Consider the following 22,766-nt stretch of genomic DNA (forward strand, 5'->3'; position numbering starts at 1 on the left):
TCGAAATCCAAACTAATATTCCCCGAGGACGGCTTCTACCAGTTCTTCCATTCTTCTGTAAAGAATTCGTGTTAATATTTTGCAGCCCTGACTTCTTAAATTGATATTTCGGTAAATTTCACACCTGTCGACAACTGCTTTTCTTGGAATTGGAATTATTACATTTTTGTCGAAGTCTGAGGGTATTTCGACTGTTTATACATGTTTCACACCAGATGAAAGAGTTTTGTCGTGGCTGTTTCTACGTCTACATAAACATATATATACTCCGCTAGCCACCAAGCGGTGTGTGGCGGAGGGCACAACTCGCTCCAAAGTCATATTTCCCACCTACTGTTCCCCTCGCGGATCGCGCGAGAGAAAAACGACTGTCTGAACTCCTCAGTACGAGCTCTTATTTTCCCTATCTGTGAATGATGATCATTGCGCGATTTGAATATTAGTTGTAATAATATATGCTCTACATCCTCGGTGAAGATCGGATCTCGGAATTTAGTGAGCAGACCCTTCCGTTTAACACGCCGTCTATCTGCATATGTATCGGGGTACACTCAGCCTCGTGATACCAATTGAGGAGCTACTCGACCGAATAGTAGCGGCTCCGGTCAAAGAAAACCCTCATAACGACCGGGAGAGCGGTTTGCTGACCACACGTCCCTTCTATCCGCACCCTCCGCTGAGGATGACACGGCGGTTGGATGGTCCCGATGGGCCACTTGTGGCCTGAAGACGGAGTGCCTATCTGCAAGTGTGTCCCCCTTCAAACTTTCTATGAGGTTTGTAACGGTCTAGTGATGGCTAAATGTAGCAGTCACGAATCTTGCCCCTCTTCTTTGGACCTTCTCAATATCTTGAATGAGACCCAATTGGTAACGGTCCCATACAGACGAACAATACTCTAAGACTGGACGAACTAACGTATTGTAAGCTATTTCCTTTGTTGAAGGACTGCATCGCTTCAGGATTCTACCAATAAACCTCAGTCTAGAGTTTGCCTTACCCGTTACTTGTGTAATCTGATCATTCCATTTGAGACCATTTGGAGTAGTCACACACAGATACTTGACCGATGTTACCGCTTCCAAAGACTGGGCATTTATTTTGTACCTGTACATTTATGGGGAATTTCGCCTTGTTATATGCAGTAGGTTACAGTTACTAATATTGAGAGATAACTGTTTCTTTCAATACTATCGATAGTTCTAACGGAATGTCATCTACTCCCAGAGCCTTGTTTCGACTTAAGGCTTCCAGTGATCTGTCAAATTATTCTCGCAGTATCGTATCTCCTCCCATCCTCATATACCTTCTCTTCCATTATTACACTACTGTCCATTGAAATTGCTACACCACATAGATGACGTGCTACAGATGCGAAATTTAACCGGCAGGAAGAAGATGCTGTGACATACAAATGGTTAGCTTTTCAGAGCATTCACACAAGGTTGGCGCTGGTGGCAACACCTACAACGTGCTGATATGATTAAAGTTTCCAACCGATTTCTCATACACAAGCAGCAGTTGACCGGCGTTTCCTGGTGTAACGTTGTTGTGGTGCCTCATGTAAAGAGGAGAAATGCGTACCATCACGTTTCCGACTTTTATAAGGGTCGGATTGTAGCCTATCGCGATTGCGGTTTATCGTATCGCGACATTGCTGCTCGCGTTGGTCGAGATCCAATGACTGTTAGCAGAATATGGAATCGGTAGGTTCAGGAGGGTAATACGGAACGCCGGCCTCGTAACACTAGCTGTAACAAATCGTGCAGCCACGTCTCAATCCCTGAGTCAACAGATGGGGCCGTTTGCAAGACAACAACCAGCAGCACGAACAGTTCTACGACGTTTGCAGCTGAATGGACTATCAGCTCGGAGACCATGGCTGCGGTTACCCTTGACGCTGCATGACAGACAGCAGCACCTGCGATGGTGTACTTAACGGCGAACCTGGATGCACGAATGGAAAAAAGTCATTTTTTCGGATGAATCTTTTTACAGCATCATGATAGTCGCATCCGTGTTTGGCGACATTGTGGTGAACGCACATTGGAAGCGTGTCTTCGACATCGGCATACTGGCGTATCACCCGGCGTGATGATACGGGGTGCCACTGGTTACACGTCTCGGTCACCTCTTGTTCGCATTGACGGCACTTTGAACAGTGGACGTTACATTTCAGACGTGTTACGACCTGTGGCTCTACCCTTCATTCGATCCCCGCGAAACCCTACATTTCAGCAGGATATTGCGCGACCGCATGTTGTAGGTCCAATAACGGCCTTTCTGGATACAGACAATGTTCGACTGCTGCCCTGGCCAGCACATTCTCCAGATCTCTCACCAATTGAAAACGACTGATCAATGGTGGCCAAGCAACTGGCTCGTCACAATACGCCAGTCACTACTCTTGAGGAACTGTGGCATCGTGTTGCAGCCGCATGGACAGCTGTACCTGTACACGCCATCCAAGCCCTGTTTGACTCAATGCCCAGGCGTATCAAGGCCGTTATTAAGGCCAGAGGTGTTTTTCTGGGTACTGATTTCGCATGATCTATGGACCCAAATTGCGTGAAAACGTAATGACATGTCAGTTCTAGAGTATTTATATATATTTCCAATGAATACCCGTTTATCATATGCATTTCTTCTTGGTGTAGCAATTTTAATGGCCAGTAGTGTATAATACTGCCTTTAAGTTAACATACCTTGTACAGACCCTCTACGTACTCCTCCCACCTTTCCCTTCTTTGCTGGGAACTGGTTTTCCAACTCAGTTCTTGATGATCATACAGCTGCTTCTTTTCCCCCAAAGACCCTTTTAATCCTGCCGCAATTTTAGTGGTTGCTACGACGACAGCACTAAGTGCTTCAGCCAGAGCCTTTTAGGAAATCCTTAATAGTCAGAAATGTCGCTCGAGATGGTGATCAGTTATCATTTGCTGTCGTGTTGCAGGTGAGGGCGGCAGCGCGCCGCGGCCGGACCCGCGCTGGCTGTGCGAGAGCCTGCGCTGCCCGCCCATCGTCTCCCCCGTCTGCGGCGTCGACGACACCGGCGAGCTGCGCACCTTCCGGACCGCCTGCCACATGGAGCTCGCGCTCTGCCACGAGAAAAAGTGTAAGTAGTCGCAGCACAGCTGCCCCCGACCGCCCCGGACGCCATACAAGTGTTCCACTAGCTCCCCACGCCCCTGTTGAGTCACTCAGTACTTGCTAGTTCGCTAGATTTTAACGGTAACCTCAAACACTACCCCTCTACAGGGTGTATCAAATAGAATCATCCGATTTGGCATGTCTATATCTCTGAAACCAATAAACACACGAGGGGCGTTTGAAAAGTCCGTGCAAAAATAAAAACTACTTATTTATTTATTTATTTATTTATTTATGCATTTATTTTACCTGGCAATATTAGGGCCTTCAGCCCCTCTCTTACACCTAACCAGGCATACTCAGATTGAACGAGTTACAGTTTCTACTTAACATTAAGGACATATAGCCTGTTATGCAGTATTGATGTTAAAGAAAAAAATCGATATTATAACAGTAGTACAATGATAATTATAACAATAAAAAATAATTATAACAATCAATAATAATAATAATAATAATAGTAATAATAATAATAGTAGTAGTAGTAGTAATAATAATAATAATGACTATGTATATGAAAGTAAACATACTTTTCTTTTCTGAATGTCAGTCCCATTGTTACTTGGGAATTTTCTCGTTATGTTCTTGCAGCTTGTGAGTTATTCTCATCGAGCAGAGACATAAGACGATAGAAATGGGGTGAAAGAGATATATAAGAGGTAGATAGGTTAGAGGAAGAGAAATAGAACGGTAAAATTCGAAGCTGTGATGGAGAGGAGGAAGTAAGAGATGGGAGGGGCACAAGAATGGTGGCTATACCGTCCCTAATATGTAAGTTTTGAGTTCCCTCTTGAATGTTGAGTAGTTCTGGATAAGACGCACATCACAGGGGAGCGCGTTCCATAGTCGTATGGCTGAGATGGAGAATGACACGGAGAAAGATTTTGTGTTATGTAAAGGTACAGCCAAGATGATAGACGTATCCGATCTGGTGTTGCGATTGTGGAATGATGATAGGTGTTTAATGTGAGAAGATAAGTATTGGGGGCACCAGTGGCTAAGAAATCGATGAAGTAAGCACATCGTGTGGAGATCGCGTGCCGTATGTGGGCGTATCCAACCTAGCTGGGAGTATGAAGGACTGATATGATCATACAACCGAATATTGCACACGTATCTAACGCAAGCATTCATCATTAGCTCGAGGCATCTAGAATTTTCACTATTTGTGCCGAGTTGAACTACATCGCAGTAGTAAAGATTAGGCAAGACTAGTGTTTGGACTAATTTTTGTTTAACATGGGTTGGAAATATTTTTCTAAATTTTTGAATTGCATGTAGGGAGGAGAGCGATTTCCAGCAAGCTGTGACTGTTTGTTCTTCCCAGTTTAGGTGTTCATCCAAGATTATGCCAAGGTCTTTTACTGTTTTTTGGTATGGTAGTTGGGTACCATTGAGGAGTATTTTAGGGACTGTTTCGCGAAAGTACTGGCTGATTAACTTTGGATGAGATATAAGTATGACCTGGGATTTCTTGGGGTTTAGTTTCAGACCTAGGTTCTGTGCCCATCGAGAAACAGAGCAAAGATCTGCGTTCATACTCGCTACTGCGCCAGCAATGTTTTTGGGGCTTGCACTTATGTACAGTTGGATGTCGTCGGCATAAAGATGGTAGTTGCAGGAGTGAATCACTGAAGAAATATCATTAATGTACAGTGAGAAGAGTAGTGGACCAAGGACGGAGCCTTGGGGAACTCCAGAGCGCACGCTTTTCCATGATGACTTTTCCGACCCACAAATGACTTGTTGACTTCTGTTTTTGAGGTAGCTGTCGAACCAGTGTATTGCGCTGTTTGAGAAATTCAGCTGTTTCATTTTAATTAGTAATATATCGAAGTCAACTGTGTCAAAAGCCTTGCTAAAGTCAAGCAGTGTTAGGATAGTAGCTTCACGTCTGTCCATAGCACGTTTAATGTCATCAGTTACTTTGATTAATGCGGTTGCTGTACTATGGTGCTTTCGAAAGCCTGACTGATATTCGTCATGGATGTTATGAGTTTTGAGGTAATCCGTCAGTTGTTCATGGACGATGTACGCTAGGGCTTTAGAAATTGCAGGTAGTATGCTGATCGGCCTGTAGTCACCTGGCGACTTAGGGTTGTCAGTCTTGGGTATAGGCTTAATTAAACTTTGCTTCCACTCAGTAGGATATGTACTACTGACAAGAGACAGGTTGAAGATGTCTGTGATAACTGGAATAATAGTGTCTACGACGTTCTTAATCATGCCAATGCTGACTCCATCATTTCCTACTGCCTCGGAAGAGATTCTCATAATTGCCTTGTGTACTGTGCCGGTGGTGACATGTTTTACGTGTTTGGGGGTAAACCTTTTTTATTTTTCTACATAGTCTCGTTTGACATCTACATCTACATGGATACCCTGCAAATCACATTTAAGTGCCTCGCATAGCTTTCATGGAACCACCTTCACAATTCTCTATTATTCCAATCTCGTATAGCGCGCGAATAGAATAAGCACCTATATGTTTCCGTACGAGCTCTGACTGCCCTTATTTTATCTTGGTGATCGTTCCTCTCTATACAGGTCGGTGCCAACAAAATATTTTCGCATTCGGAGGAGAAAGTTGGTGATTGGAATTTCGTGAGAAGATTCCGTCGCAACGAAAAACGCCATTCTTTTAATGATGTCCAGCCCAAATCCTGTATCATTTCTGTGACACTCTCTCCCATATTTCGCGATAATACTAAACGTGGTGCCCTTCTTTGAACTTTTTTCGATGTACTCCGTCAGTCTTATCTGGTAAGGATCCCACACTGCGCAGCAGTACTCTAAAAGAGGACGGACAAGCGTAGTGTAGGCAGTCTCCTTAGTAGGCCTGTTACTTTTTCTAAGTGTCCTGCCAATAAAACGCAGTCTTTGGTTAGCCTTCCCCACAACATTTTCTATGTGTTCCTTCCAATTTAAGTTGTTCTTAATTGTAATACCTAGGTATTTAGTTAAATTTACAGCTTTTAGATTAGACTGCTTTATCGTGTAACCGAAGTTTAACGAGTTCCTTTGGCACTCATGTGAATGATCTCACACTTTTCGTTATTTAGGGTCAGCTGCCACTTTTCGCACCATTCCGATATTCCATCTAAATCGTTTTGCAGTTTGTTTTGGTCTTCCGATGACTTTATTAGTCGATAGACGACAGCGTCATCTGCAAACAACCGAAGACTGCTGCTCCGATTGTCTCCAAAATCGTTAATATACATAAGGAACAGCAAAGGGCATATAACACTACCTTGGGGAACGCCAGAAATCTCTGTTTTACTCGATCACTTTCCGTCAGTTACTACGAACTGTGACCTCTCTGGCAGGAAATCACATATCCAGTCACATAACTGAGACGATATTCCATAAGCACGCAGTTTCACTACGAGCCGCTTGTGTGGTGCAGATGCCAAAAGCCTTCCGGAAATCCAGAAATACGGAATCGATCTGAAATCCCTTGTCAATAGCACTCAACACTTCATGTGAATAAAAAGCTAGTTGTGTTTCACAGGAACGATGTTTTCTAAATCCATGTCGACTGTGTGTCAATAGACCGTTTTCTTCGACGTAATTCACGATGTTTGAACACATACTTATATACTTCGTCCAACGCTGTTCTAATCTGTTGAACCCTTCCGAATAATAGGAATGGTCCAAGACTGCAAAATAGCTATTAGTTGCTGCAGTCACCCCCTCGTGTGTATAATATCTTTGCCCCACCAGACATTTCTTCAAATTGGGGAACAAATAAGTAGTCCAAAGGAGCCACGTTTGGGAATAGGGGGGGATGTGAAACGAGCTGGAATCCTATTTCCATTAATTTTGCGACCACAACAGCTGAGGTGTGTGCTGGTGCACTGTCGTGATGGAAAAGGACTTTTTTGCGGTCCAGTAGTCGGCGTTTTTCTTGCAGCTGGGTTTTCAAACGGTCCATACACGATGAATATTATGCACCTGTAATACTTTTACCTTTTTCCAGACAGTCTATGAGGATTATCCTTTGCGAATCCCAAAAGACAGTTGCCATAACCTTTCCGGCCAAAGAAATGATCTTGGCCTTTTTCGGTGCAGTTTCTTCCTTGGTAACCTGTTGTTTAGATTGTTGTTTGGTTTCAGGAGTATAGTAATGTGTCCATGTTTCATCCACAGTGACGATACGGAGCTTAAATTCCTGTGGATTCTTCCTGAACAGCTGCAAACCAACTTTGCAACACTTCACACGATTCCGTTTTTGGTCAAGAGTGAGCAATCGCGGAACCCATCTTGCGGACTGGTTTCTCATGTCCAAATGTTTATGCAAAATATTATGTACCCGTTCATTCGAGATGCATGCAGCACTAACAATCTCATGCCCCTTAACTCTTCTGTCACCCATCCCCATATCAAGAACGTTCAGCATCACTTGTGCTCATATGGCCACATCGAAAATTTTCAAAAAATGGCTCTGACCACTATGGGACTTAACCTCTGAGGTCATCAGTCCCTAGAACTTAGAACTACTTAAACGTAACTAATCTAAGGACATCACACACATCTATGCCCCAGTCAGGATTCGAACCTGCGACCATAACGGTCGCGCGGTTCCAGATTGTAGCACCTAGAACCGCTCGGCTACTCCGGCTGACTCAAAAATTTTGGAACCACTTATTAACTGTTCTAATCGAAGGTGCAGAGTCACTGTAATGTATATCAAGCTTCTCTTTAGTCTCCTGAGGTGTTCGTCTCCTTGGTGTGCGTTTTTTCCAAAGGTGCTACTATCTAAACATGACCTCGATCCACACCGGTGGTGCCATCTCTCAGGCTTTGCACGGACTTCTCAAATGCCCCTCGTATATAATGAATTTTGATTCTGATTATCGGGAAACTCAAAAAGTTTCTTTATAACTTTTCATAGGTGTTCAATATGCTCCCTCGAGATCCACTGCATATGCCAATGGGGTACTCAAATTGTCTCCTCACTGCAGCGAGCATATCTTGAGTTACAGCTTCCACAGCTGCTGTTATGCGATGTCTCAGTTCATTCATAGTTGTTGGTAACAGAGGCACATAAACAGAATCTTTTATAAGCCTCCACAAGAGGTAAGCACATACAGTGAGGTGTGGTGACCCTGGAGGCCTGTAATGTGAGGCTGAATCATTTGGTCCAGTGCGACTGCTCCATCGTTTGATTTAAAGATCCCAGCACTTCCAGGTGCCAATGTGGCGGTGCCGCACTCTTTTGGTAAATGAAGTCGTTGGAATTAGTATCTAGCTGTAGGAGAAGAAAGTTCTCAAGCAGATCGAGGTATATGCTTCCTTTAAGAGTGTTCTCGGCAAAGGAAAATGAGCCATAAACCTTTTCCCGTGAAACAATACAAAACACATTAAATTTTGGAGTCCTTCTCATGTAGTAAAACTTCATGTGGTTGTTCCGTACCCCATACTCTCGCATTACGACGGCTCAGCTTCTCATTTAAAAGGAATGTTGCCTCGTCACTAAACACGAAGTGTGGAAGAAAACTGCCATCCGCCACCTTGCCAACAACGAAATTGCAGAACTCCACACGTTCTTGTTTGTCACCTTCGCGAAGAGCTTGCAGTAGGTTAATGTTGTATGGTTTCACGTGTAAACGTCGACGCAACACACGCCAGACTGACACCGAGGGCATGTTGAGCTGTCGAGCTGCACGGCGAATTGATTTTTGCGGACCCTGTCTAAGACACTTGGGGGGTTTTCCTTTACACAAACAACCTGTTTCTTGGAATTGTTCATGCCGTCATCCAATGCTCTGTGCTGTAGGAGGAACCATACATACCTATTATAAAAGTCACGCTGAACAGTTATTACTCATCCGCACTGCGCAAAATGTAGCATACAAAACGCTTTCTGTCTTCCCGAAACAATTTTTGCTAGACTGAAGCGGGCGCTCATTGCTGCTAGCTAGCGGGAACCATGTAAAACTCGAGAGTTTGCTCTTTCCAACAGTACGTTGTTCAAGCACATATCGCGAATAACATGATAGTTATGATTTCTTTTAATCGGATGATTCTTTTTAATACTCACTGTACTCCTTCAACATTTTTGTCCGATTATCTTACATCTAGTATACAACAACCAGAATTAGTTCTTTTTGCAGATGACACTAATATTGTAATCAATCCGAGCATACATACAGAAACAGAAGAAATGGTAAACAAAGTTCTTGAAAGCATCATTGACTGGTGTTCCGCGAGTGGTCTCACCCTCAATTTTAAAAAGGCCCAAATTATTCAATTCTGTACAACTACAGGTACTACACCAATGAGAAGTGCAACACATGGTAAGGAAATAATAAATTCGGTAGAAACTTCAATATTCTTAGGCGTCCTTATTGATGAGAATTTAAATTGGAAATATCACATTTTGGAACTCCTAAAACATCTTATTTCATCCACATTTGCAGTTAAAATCATTGGAAATCTTGGGGAGAGACAAATCAGTAAGCTGACACATTTTGCATAATTTCATTCAAAAATGTCATATGGAATACTGTTCTGGGTATAACTCATCTTTAAGGAAGAAAGTCTTCATTGGACAAACATGTGCTGAAAAAAAAAAAAATGTGGTGTTCACCCACGATCATCTTGTAAACATCTGTTTAAGGATTTGGGCATTCTAACTACTGCTTCGCAGTATATTTATTCCCTCATGAAGTTTCTTGTAAAAAATCCAGTACAGTATCAGAAAGGAAAATGATATTCATTTCTCCCCATTAAGGTTGTGTTTAGAACACAAGGGGTGCAACAAAATTTTTGATCACTTACCCAGTTATATAAAATGTCTGACAGACAGAAAAGTAAAATCCGATAATGAACTGAGAAAGTTTCTCCTTGACAACTCCTTCCACTCCGTAGAAGTATTTCTATTACTATAATGTGTAAAAGTTGGTGGGTAGGAATTACTAACTCACGACTGTATTCTTTTTCCTTTTTGTAATAAAAAAAACGCTCACAAATGTTCAGAATGTATCTGTGAATACAAATTAATTACGATGTGAATGTAAAATGTCTCGTTCCACACCATTACGATCTATCGTGCAAAACGATCCATAGAACATGTAGCTGACTAACTATGACGAGAAGGGAATGATGAGTTATTAGGGCATTTTCGAGCACTGTAACGAATATCAGAGACACATCGACCACCGAATTCTATGGACGTAAAACTGGCAAACTTCGATATACAAATTATTAGAATTTCATAGCAACTACACAAAATAGGTAGGAGTAAAGTTAACTACAGTCTTTTTTTGTACAGAAAGATTATACAGTAGGTTTCTCATAAAGAAATCGCATTGGAATGTCAGCTGTCTGCGAGAAGAAAGTGGCAGGATCGTGGTCCGTCGAAAGTGCAGTTTACCGTTTGGCAATACTGCTCCTCGCGTTGGTCGGAATCCCACGACTTTCGTGCGGATATGGGATCGTTGGTTGACGAGTCATACTTTCCAATATGCAGACTTTCATTAAACAGTCAGCCATTTACCTAGAGTCAGGAAATGGGCTTGGTTTCAGAAAGACAAGTGTTCTGCCAGTGCGAGAACCACTGTTACGTCTTTTCTTGACGGGATAGCACAGAGTAGCGTCGCCAGTGGTGCACCCAACGACAATACTGAACGTAAGAATGGCACCATGCTGTCTTCTCGAAACTCTCAGTGTTCTTTGTACAATATATACTTATCAATGTGTGGACATTACTACGACAACGAAGTTGCCAGACATTACACAACAACAGGACCTCTGGTGTTCTTAGTCAGTAATTCTGACAGCTGGGGTCAAGCCTCCGTAGCGTTTTTAACAAGATAACAAAAGACAGCAGGTCGCTCTGCTCTACTAAAAAAACATCGGCAAGGAGTCCTGTTACTAGGGTTAGCGCGATCCCCAGATCTCTCACCCACTGAAATCAACAGATCAGGTGTCGTGTAAAGGCTGGCACGTCATGACTCGCGAGCTCCTACGACTGATGACCTCTGGCTTAGAGTTGAAGCACTATGGAACGACGGTTCCTTCTGTTTTATGAATTCGGGATGTCTGTTATTCGGGCCTGTCCAAAATAACATACACCACGCATTCATATAACTGATTCGCCCGAAATCTACATCACAGAAAGGCACAAGCGTTTCATCAATAGAAATAGTACAGCCTGGAGAATAACACTACAGACAGTTCGCAATAAATCTGTTAAAACTGTCTGATACTGCGACAGTTGCACCTACTCTTCTCCTCGCTGCGCTGTCACCCGGGTTCTCGAGTAGAAGAACAAAAACTTCTTCTTATAATACTATGAAAAATAATACGTCCAATTGCATGCACTGAGATTCGCTTCCAGATTTGGAGGGTCCTGTGAATACCAACAGCAAGCTTATAAAAGCTTCCAATTCAAGAACGTCAATATCATGAGCAAAATATGTGTTCTTCTGAGACTACTTTTACTTAAACAATTTTGTTTTATTATCAAAATGGTTCAAATGGCTCTAAGCACTATGGGACTCAACTGCTGTGGTCATTAGTCCCCTAGAACTCAGAACTACTTAAACCTAACTAACCTAAGGACATCACACATATCCATGCCCGAGGCGGGATTCGAACCTGCGACCGTAGCAGTCGCACGGTTCCGGACTGCGCGTCTAGAACCGCGAGACCACCGCGGCCGGCGTTTTATTATCACTGTAGATTCTCATCTGAAATGTGAAGAGTAAAAAGGAAACCCCATACTTATTCAAAGAACAAGACAGCAGGCATTACTCCTAAGTCGCAGATCAGAAACCTGCTACACTATGTTATGTTGTGTTGTTATGACATTAGTTGCTGGTTGTGCTTCTCTCCATTTCAAGCGCAGTTTCCTCTACCATAAAAACATGAATCACAGCGATATGACTATTTCTTACTCAGATCATCTTCATCTGTTTGTACGCCCTCCGTTGTACAATCATCACCATCATCCACTTCCTGTTTTGAATTCCTATCTCTTAATCCGGCTCAATGTCACTGTCGTCCAAAACTTCATTCATCATTTCTTCCGAATGATTTTCGAAGTTAAGTTCATTTACTCGTAAAAATGGTTCTGAATAACCACTATGTTCAGAAAGTTTTGAAAGGTGAGATCGTCCTTGTAGAGGTTCGATATTCTGCAAATTAATTACGAGATAATGCTAGTAATAATCATTCCGTATTATACCAGAGTTATCGCAATAAACACGGAATAATCAGAAACAAGTCAGCTGAATAATAACAACGTAATAGGTATCATACATCTGCTAGACGTAAGGGAGACATGACTGTGTATCGGCATCCCACCCTCACAACTAGAAGCCTGCACTACAACAGAGAGGTACACTGAGGGAAGAGGCGAAAAGACTCCGGAAAAGGAGGAGATGTCTTCCAGAATGTTCGACAGCCGACTCAGAGACCCACGATACCAGTGAAGGGTTAGCGCAACCGTCTACTGAGCAGCAGGTCCCGGCTTCCGATCCCGGTTCGGCACACACTTTCACTCGTCGCCGCTGATTCCGCTGCAGCTGACATCAATAGTTCCTTACCTTTCCTTCCCTTCCCTTTCCTTAATCCCCCTTCCACCTTCAGTTTACATAATACGTATCGTTTTGTGTCATCCAAACTAACTTTCATTCTATACGCAGCCATGTGAGAGCAACTGTTGATCATATGTGGTAGCTCTGTAGAGTAAACCACCTAGTTAACCAAGTATTTTTCGTATTATACTGTACATGCAAGTTACGTAATTCTCCCCAGTGTTGCAATTTCAATGTCCGATATTGTACAATGATCTGTTATCAAACAAACCCTCACGAATAAGCACAAGATTTTGCTTGAGGGGACTCGGATTCTAGCCGACGATTCAAATTACGGCTGCTGAATCATCAGAGACGCTGTGGAACCTAGAACGTGTGTCAGACTTTAATAGAGATACGAACTTCAGTAATGCGTGGAAGCGGGCACTTGATACCCAGAAACTGCTTAGAAGTGTATCCTATATTACACAATAAGAAGAGAACAAAATCAATGTGAAGGACGTATCGTTAGTGGCCCAATTTATCTGTTGTCGCACTGAACGCTAAAGTTTCATTTACGTCTGTGTGATTCCATTACTTCTTTGATTGTCAGTTGTTCTCTCTACAAAGGCGATGGTGAACATTGTCGAAGGCTAGGATTTTTATAGAACATTAACTCAATAAATGCCGACAATATTTAATACGAGGAAGATTAGAGTTTAAAGTCCCACCAATGACGATGTCATTATAAACGCGGAATAGGCTTGGATTGGCAATGGATAGAAGAAGATCGACAGCGTCCGTTTCAAAGGGACGATCCTGTCGTTTATCTTGATCGGTTTATAGAAACCATGAAAAACAAATCTTGGATAGCAAGTCGTGGATTTGAAGCGCTGCACTAAGGAAAGGGCAAGTTATCACGCTGACGCACAGGATGTTTTCGTGATGACGATACATATTTTCAGGGTAAAGCAGGAGGACAGTTTTATTGATTTGACGTAAAGAAACCACTGGTCGGAAATTACGAAGCCAAACGTATTGTGGGACAGTTCTACAGTGGAATAGGAGAATCTACGAATCGTTGTTAGCATGATGTAAAAAACTGATTTATTACGTACGTAGTTGCTAACATTGTGGATAGCGTAACCCGACCAACTTGTAGGTCTATGTCTTGTGGAATAGAGCAGGAAACTCCACTAATGTGTTTAAGATAGCTTGGTCTTCGTGCATATGTGTAGTGCCAACAATGTGGAGGATTAGATAGAGAGACGGCCCTAACCGAGCTAGGGTTCCCCACACCCAAGTGTCTGGCCCGGGAGTGCTCGGAAGCTGAGAGCACGATCTGTCACTAAATCAACTAATAATATGTGCTCTGAGTTACTATATTTTATTGTACTTAAGAACATGGGCAACATATCCGTTTTATATGGGTGACACGCATTTAACATCCCCATAAATGTTTGAATACTAGGGCTAGATAATCCAGCCAATCTAATTTTAACATAAGATGAGTTTATGACAGTTATACCGAGCTACATCTGTGCGACGGTGGAATATGTTGACAATTTTGCTGACCCCAAAACACAGTCAGGCAGTGGATGTCCAAGCAGGCTGTTCCAGAAGTAGAATACGCCATCCTATCTGCCGCTATCTGCGACGTACTGCTGGTGGAACTGCAGTGGAGGACGCCATCGCCCTAACATGTTTCTAAAGGATGATACCGAAGGAAAGATACATTAATGTAAAAAATTCATCTAAATTTTTACTCATTCGAGAAAAATCTTCCATAAGACGCAGAGTATGACGGCCACCACTTTGGCCGATGAGAGAAGAAGAAAGAAGTCAGCCATTAAGACAGACTGTTGCAAAGACTTTAAAAATACTGCAAATTGATAATGACTTAAAGTCATTTCTAATGGTGTGGCTACGCGCAGAAATTAGAGGAAAAAAAATTTCGCAACCCTTATAAATTATGTAAGAAGTTTAATGCACATCATACAATGAGTATGATGTGCAATAAACTTGTAAATATTGGAAGTAAGTTTAACGGGAGACAAAAAGGGACTACTTCCTCGTAGACATGTGCTACTGATAACATGACTCGTGCATGTGACGTTATTTATATGTATTTCACGATGCTGGTGCTGATTTGGCATTTAACATTTGACGATGCCACTATGGCTGTAGTACATTAGGACTTTGTTTTTATAAAAATGGTGATGGTCATTATAGACCGAAACCGGTAATCTATTAACAAGAAGTTTGTGACCATAGACGTAAATTAAAGGAAACGTATAATAACCTATTCCTCTGCTTAAAACTTGACTGTTTCGTAAAACAATGGAGAAAATGTCGTTAATTAAATCCTACCACTAGCTAAACTCATATAGTGTTTGAAATTTACCACAATAATTCTTATCCAATATCAGTAGGGTATATAAACATTTATTCTGGTTTTTAAGTAAAGATATTCGACAAAACGCGAATATGTTGTCCCCAAAAAGTACTACTTGAGTGAACCCAGTATGATATTTAATTAGTTTACGAGAGGCGCTAATGGTTTACCAAGCAGGTTGCAAAGGAGCAATTCAGTCCCTGTTCACAGAATAACGGATAAAAACATTACCAGATTTTAATCGGTTTGAAACCACGACAGTAACATTCAGATGAAACAGTCAAAACAATTAATATAAATTAAATGCTGAGAAAACAAAATATATTGTAATATTCAAAACGAAAAAAAAATTAGAATAGCGGGACCCGTCTTGGAGACATTACCGCCAGACGTCACTACATCCTGGGATGAGCAAAAGCTTGAGAATTGTATATGATCATAATTGCAACCTTTTATTTATTTATTAGATGCCATTGTAACATACTTGTATAGGATTATAATTGCAACCTTTTCTTTATTTATTATATGCCATTGTTACATACGACCTGCTCCTTAGGGGATTTTTCAGTTCGTGTTTCCTTGTTGTTTCTATAATTAAAACCCCATAGTACATTAAAAACACTATGACACGTTGTGATAGAACCAACAAAAGTCACTAGATCGCAGGCCGATCGAATGATCGAACAGAACCAGAGTGTTCCCGAACCGTACGCAAACAGTTCGAACAGCTCGAGTCGTGATCAAACACAGCGCTAATAGCAAAAACTACATTTGTACTCTGTTTGCAGCCTTCGGTAGTTTTCTCTTTTCTTGATCAGCGATATGAGTCTCGGTGCTTCTTACCATAGAGTAAATATCTCTGGAGTGAGCATTGCGTTCTGCGCATGTTGTCAACATTAAACCAGGATTGTCACGTGATTTCAGGACTTCGCTGTGCGTGTGTGCTTTCTGCAACGTTTGAAGTTTATAATACCAAGAGTTTTTGTTGTATTTCACCGTTTGTTGATAGTATAATAGCGATGGTGAATTACTGTTGTTGCTACGGATGCAAAGAAAAATATGTGAAAGGATGAATGGTAACTTTTCATGGGTACATTCCATATAGCTCTAATTATAGTTTTCATTTTAGTAAGAGACTCTGTATACGTTTAAAAATTTCGAGGCGCATTGTAATTAAGACTTGATTCTGTAGACCTATTTTTCTACGATTTTATGACTACATAATAGATATTACGGCTCGTACAAAACCTTACAAACAATCGCTTCCTCTCGTAAATTTGCTAGTGAAACAGGAAAGGGAATGTTTAGTTGTTTCAGTAAATACTATCCTCCGTGCACTTATCAGTGACTTGTCAATTATGTATATAGATTACTCAGTCTACTATTTATTTAATAAACTGGGAGCAAGTACTTAAAATGCGTTAACTAAATACCTCAAAGTGCCACCAGTAAGAAAAATTGTGCTATAGGTCGCAAAAAAGAGAAAATAAGTACAGAAATACAAGAAAAAAGGACGAATTAGCAGGGATATAATCGCTAATGTGTGGCAAATTCGGTGTTTTTCGGACACTTTCTAAAGTACTAACGTACTGTCAAGTCGTTTTGCAGGACTATCACTGCAAAAATGTACTTCAGGCTCTGTAATACTATAAAGTGCGGTATCATACCAAAAACTACCAAAAATCGAGTGCATCTGAACTATGACACCTATCGCAAAGAAGCTGAATGTAATATCACTTGCCCTTAAAAGTTACGTAGCTGGTTTATTCCCGGTATCAAATGGATGCTGTTAAAATGTCTGCGCAACACATATAAATAATCCACGACACGTAAGAAAAGAATCCGTCTGTACTAGCGATGTAGTGACATTCTAAACAATACAGGGCGCTATACGGACAAACACACGACGTCCCGAGATCACGTGACCAGGCCGGCAATGTAGGTTGACAACACAAAATCTGTTCTGCGCATGTGAATGCTCACTCCAGAGATACGTACTCTATGCTTCTTACCATAGACCACCTATAACATAGACCGCGCATGTCCACATCTCTGCCGTCTTAACACTTGAAATCAACATCTAAGTCACGTGACTCGGGGTAGAAAGCCGAGTTCCTATCATTCATTACGCGCTATATCAAGTTCAGCTGACAGTTACAGTTTCTCTCATTTGTAGCTGAAATCAAGCATTGATTTTGACAATTCAACGAACTGTAGTACTACTCTTACACATTTAGTAGATCCTACGAAATTCCTGATAATAAAGCAGTGGACATCGTTTTTACGTGTGGTCAAGTTGAAACGTATTGACAGTTCTTCTAAGGAGCGATAGAATGACTGTTCTTTAGTGAAGACACTCCTTTTTGTTTTTGCGCTCTTAATTATTGTAGTTCGCCGCGTCCACAGAAGTGGAAGACAAAATAAAAATTTCGAACGCAGCATTAGTTTTCTAACGATTGCACAAGAATATGTGTGAAATGCTTTAGTCAGCTTTGGTAAGACAGGAAATCCATTTATGTGCATAATGTCAGGTATTTACGCAAAATAAGCGCGTATGTGTTCTGTAGTTTCTTTAATCCATTACATATACCGGAATGATATCAAAATGGGATTACAAAATGTTGATTATACTAGTGTAGTGAGCTAGGTATTAGCGATATGTAATCTCAAAATCTTAGCCATTCACGAAGCTTTACAACCAAGGACTAACATCCGAACTATCTTTCAACTTATGCAAATACAACAGCAAGTATTTTAAAGTCATTCACTTACACAACTGAGATTTTCATCAGTTTATCTAATCTGTAGGATATAAAACAACTGTCTGTGCATATGGGAAGGTCTTCACTTCTGCATCTAGTAAAAAGCACAGGATTTGGTCTGTAACAAAAATGTCGTAAATTGTGTACTATAAATGTGTAATGACATGCTCGGCTTCGTCCCCCGAGTCACGTGACCTAGATGTTGGTTTCAGTAAAATGACTACATGCGCTCTCTATGTTATCTGTGGTCTATGCTTCTTACCTGAATTACGTCACCAGCTGCTGCTGCAGGATGTTGCGTGATCTATGTTCCTCTCTTGTCATTGTCGATCATCGTTATGTGCTACAAATGCCGCTCTTTCCGCTAATTTCGTTGAAAATCGTTACACCCAAAATCTTGTTCCTGAACGTCACAGATTAGAACGAGAGTTTTAAATAACCTAAGGGATAACTTTCGGTAGGATTTCATGAGATTTTTCACGAAAAACTCAATACTGTAGTAACAAAGAGTGCAAACCAACTTGGATTTATCTGTCTGAAGTTGTGCACAGTTATTTAGAAATTCACTTCCCTCAAAGTCCGTGCTATGCCCGAATGTTCACGTAATATTATATTCAGCCACATACAGTTTGCTCAATAGTCACAGTCCGTTGACACGTCAGCCCTTTTTCTAAGAAGATTATTAATGGTTAACTGCAATCGCTTCTTTGTACTCCTTCCACCCCTACGTTTTTCTGTAGTGTCCATCAACTAACTATTAAACTGCTCTAACTTAATGCAAATGCTATTCGCCATTAATATTTCCAAAATTTCTTGAGCTTTACTCTTCTCGCTCGTAAAATCTCACCCAGTAAATACTTCTGTCCTCGCTTCACTTTCCAGTTTTACGCACGCAATGGATCAACGTGAAGTTCACCGAGCTGTATTATTATAGCACGATGCCACCACATAGTCCCTGGCATTTCTCGTCTCCACACCAACGAATATTTAAAACCAACTAGCTTTATGTCCTAGTTAAGCTACTTCCTTTGGCATTCTTCTCTTCGAGTGACAGTTCGAACATTACTCCAATTTTTTTATCGAAATACATTGTCTGTCCGTACACCAGCGTACTTCCATTACTCATTGTCGACTTTCAACTGTCTTCGTCCTCCTCCCCCTCGCTTAGAATCTCAGACAGCATTATTCCTAACCGGGCAGAGCACATGTATAAATTTATAATAAATTTTTACATAGCACAAATTTTACATTTTAGACAGTACACGTCTATAAACAATTCATACTAGCATAAAAATAAATAAATCAACAAATACACACAAGTAATTTACATAAAAACATAAGAAATAGAGGATAGAAAATAATATTCTCGCAGAACACATAGGTACATAACAGAAAATACCCGTTTTAATTTCGGCGTCTGCATTGAACAGTCGCAGGGAAAATACCGGTGGGATGGGATTTCCAGTCTTCTCTTTCCGAATCGGAATCAAGCATAACACTGCGCTATTTCACCTGGTAACAATCACAAAGGATACATTCCTCAACGTGCAGAACTGTATGCATGATAAATAAATTCAAGAGGGAAAGCCCTGAAAAGTCATGAGTTTAGCAACTGAATATGTGAACTCTATTATGTCAAAAAGTTTCTCTTATCAACAAAATACACAAACTATATGGTTAGCCTTGTTACTCAGTTATGTATGTTCACACATAGTTTCAACTCATTATTATCGACGCGCCAGTCGCCGATGTGGATTCAAATAGGAAGAGTTGCACAAGGCGGCCGAACTACCCTAAATGGAGCCTCCTGGTCAATAACGCAATATGTTCATATCATTTCACCACCACCAGCAGCAGCAGCAGCAGCCATTTTTTAAGAATTCTTTTTTTTACAAATAGCAGGTGTTTCTAAATCATCCCTACGAAGTTAAATGACGTTTCAAAGCTGTTGCATATTTCAAAACTCTATTGGATATCGGTGGGTAAGGAAAATTAGGCTGGTTTTCCAAGAAACCATCGCGGAATTCTTCTAAAATTCAATAAAAAATAATTCGGAAGAGGCGTCACAACTACAAAATTTCGCACTCATAAAAGTTTTTATTCACTACGTTTGTCCTCAGTATTGAGATAAGCAACAGTATTTGTTACTGGATATAGATCTCATTCAGATCCAAGGTCCAAATTCTCCTTATAAATTCATGAGACGCTTAGAAGGCATTGCTACAATAGAAGTCTGTGGGTTGAGACGAATTTTTTCCGTGTCAAAGAAACAAATATGTAAATCAATCTATGTCAATACATCCTTGTGCTCGCCAAAAGGGAAATAATAACAAGGTGTTAGATTTTTAATTGCTACATTTAACATCACCAAGTAATGTGGTTCCCGTTCCCAGGCCCGAGGTTGACCTAAATGTACAGTATTCGTATGTCATCTGACGCACTTGCTGCAACTCGTTCCAAGGATGGTCCGCTTCCCGTGACACTAGCATGGCAGCAGCAATGTTACTATGTTGATTAGCTGGTTGCAAATTCTGTAACAATTAAAGGGGTGGTGAATTATTATTGCTCTTCCATCCGGAAAATGCAGAAGAATGGCATACAACTCTTTAGATGTAATTAAATCTTTGAACATGATTTGCCAGTTAAGTTAACCCTCGCAGTACCAAGGGGGAGGTGGCACTTTATGCCCACCTTTTCAAAATATAGTACTCAAGTCAGGTATTTTATGTTTCAAAGTTCTGAAAAACAATCTATCCGATTACATAAATGTTTTAAATTTTTCGGTTGTTTGTTGTTGTTGTGGTCTTCAGTCCAGAGACAGGTTTGATGCAACTCTCCATGCTACTCTATCCTGTGCAAGCTTCTTCATCTCCAAGTACCTACTGCAACCTACGTCCATCTGAATCTGTTTATGTATTCATCTCTTGGAATCCCTCTACGATTTTTACCCTCCACGCTGCCCTTCAATACTAAATTGGTGATCCCTTGATGCCTAAGAATATATACTACAAGCGATCCCTTCTTCTAGTCTAGTTGTGCCACAAATGTTTCTTCTCCCCAATTCTGTTCAGTACCTCCTCATTAGTTATGTGACCTACCCATCTAATCTTCAGCATTCTTCTGTAGCACCACATTTCTAAAGTTTATATTCTCTTCTTGTCTAAACTATTTATTGTCCACGTTTCATTTCCATATATGGCTACACTCCATACAAATACTTTCTGAAACGACTTCCTGGCACTTAAATCTGTACTCGATGTTAACAAATTTCTCTTCTTCAGAAACACTTTCCTTGCCATTGCCGGTCTACATTTTATATCCCTCTACTTCGACCATCATCAGTTATTTTGCTCCCCAAATAGTAAAATTCATTTACTACTTTAAGCGTCTCATTTCCTAATCTAATTGCCTCAGCATTAATTCGACTATATTCCATTATCCACGTTTTGCTTTTGTTAACTAATTCAAAAATTTAATTCCTAGTAGATGTGACTTATCACAATGCATGTCGTACATATCATATTGAACACTTTCACTTTTATGACCCTGCTTACACATCAGTATTTGTTTAAAATGTATGTTAAGAGTAAATATAAGCAATAATTAACTAAGTTTGTATGTCTAAAACTTTTTTGGTAGTTCACGTTATTGGCAGGTTGCTAAAACATATTTTTTGGACCACACTAAGACATTAGTAGCTCTTGAAATCGTATGTTGTCAGATTAACAACAATTGACAAATTCTGCTTTTTTGAAGATGGTGGGCATAAAGTACCCCCCTTCCCACCCCCATCCCCCAATTGGTGACACATGTTATGAAAAATGTGACGGTACTGCTAGATTAATATCTAGCCGTCGCTTTCAGTAGATAGACTAGATGTTTATTAAATAAGTGTGTGTTAATTTGATGCCTTGTCTTTCAAGTATCCTCGGAATATATTTCGTCGAAGCAACCTCGAAACCTTTCTTCCTAACAGGCACTAACTGGTACTTCACATATATACCAAGTGAAAATAACCTGAAATTTCAACATGAAGAAATTGTTAGAAAATGTTCGAGTAAACAATTATTAAAGTAATAAATAAGCACACCTTACAACAGTGTTCGATCAATTTCAGAAAGCATCTTAAATTATTCTCTCGTTTCTTAGTTTTACGACATCAAAAGCCAAATTTCTACCTAGTATAGGATCCGCAGATGACCCGGAAGAGTCATCTGTTGAAAGATACAATAGAACTTGTGCTGGGGAGCGGTGAAGACGGCTCTGACGCTAGCGCACAGAGGCTGTTTGCGTCAGTGTTGGTCTCTTATCGCGGGCGTGGCCTACGTCACTCGTAACCAGTGGACCTCATCGAAAGCTGATAGCATTTTTTTTTTACGATTAGAAGATGCAACTGCACGAGACTCAGTGGACTTTCGTTCTTCTGTTGCAGACTTCGTGATGCTGAAGCCCGGCGAATGCTGACGCAGATGAAGACACCGACCATCATCGTTATTTATTACGCTAATTGCCAGCATGACAATAAGATATATTTATCCCATATTTCATGCAAATACTATCATTATATTTTCTATTATTAACATTTGTATTTAATAAATAAGTATTTTTTAACTTTCCTGGATTATTCACCCTTTCTTATCGGTTTGTTAGTAGCATTTACATACAAAAAGTACCATTTGTGTTTCAGCCTAAATAGCTTGGTACAAACTAATCGACATGACTAACATATTCATCACTGGGTCAAGTACACTGCCCATTGAATTTACGATCAAGTGATGTACAGAATGTATATATAAATAATAACGTGACATCAAAGTAAACTGTGATTTTCTTCTGAACGCAGATGTCAAACATACTGTAGTGTAATAAGTCGCAGCTCCTCCGTTCATGCTTAACAGTGTCTGCTATATTGTAGTACTTCCTGAGTTTAGTATG

The 22,766-nt window shown here is 40.7% G+C and overlaps 1 protein-coding gene across 1 annotated transcript in view; it reads left to right on the plus strand.

The window, feature by feature from the left end:
* The window catches only part of LOC126282995 (uncharacterized), a 122,607-nt gene extending 100,165 nt beyond the window's left edge, over positions 1–22,442 (plus strand). The window contains exons 4-5 of the mRNA XM_049982241.1: positions 2,954–3,115; positions 22,264–22,442. Coding sequence (XP_049838198.1) covers positions 2,954–3,115; positions 22,264–22,295 — 194 coding nt within the window. The 3' untranslated portion in view covers positions 22,296–22,442. The remainder of the gene's footprint in view (positions 1–2,953; positions 3,116–22,263) is intronic.
* Positions 22,443–22,766: the final 324 nt, after the last annotated feature.

Source organism: Schistocerca gregaria, chromosome 1 (assembly GCF_023897955.1).
Source record: "Schistocerca gregaria isolate iqSchGreg1 chromosome 1, iqSchGreg1.2, whole genome shotgun sequence".
Taxonomy (NCBI): domain Eukaryota; kingdom Metazoa; phylum Arthropoda; class Insecta; order Orthoptera; family Acrididae; genus Schistocerca; species Schistocerca gregaria.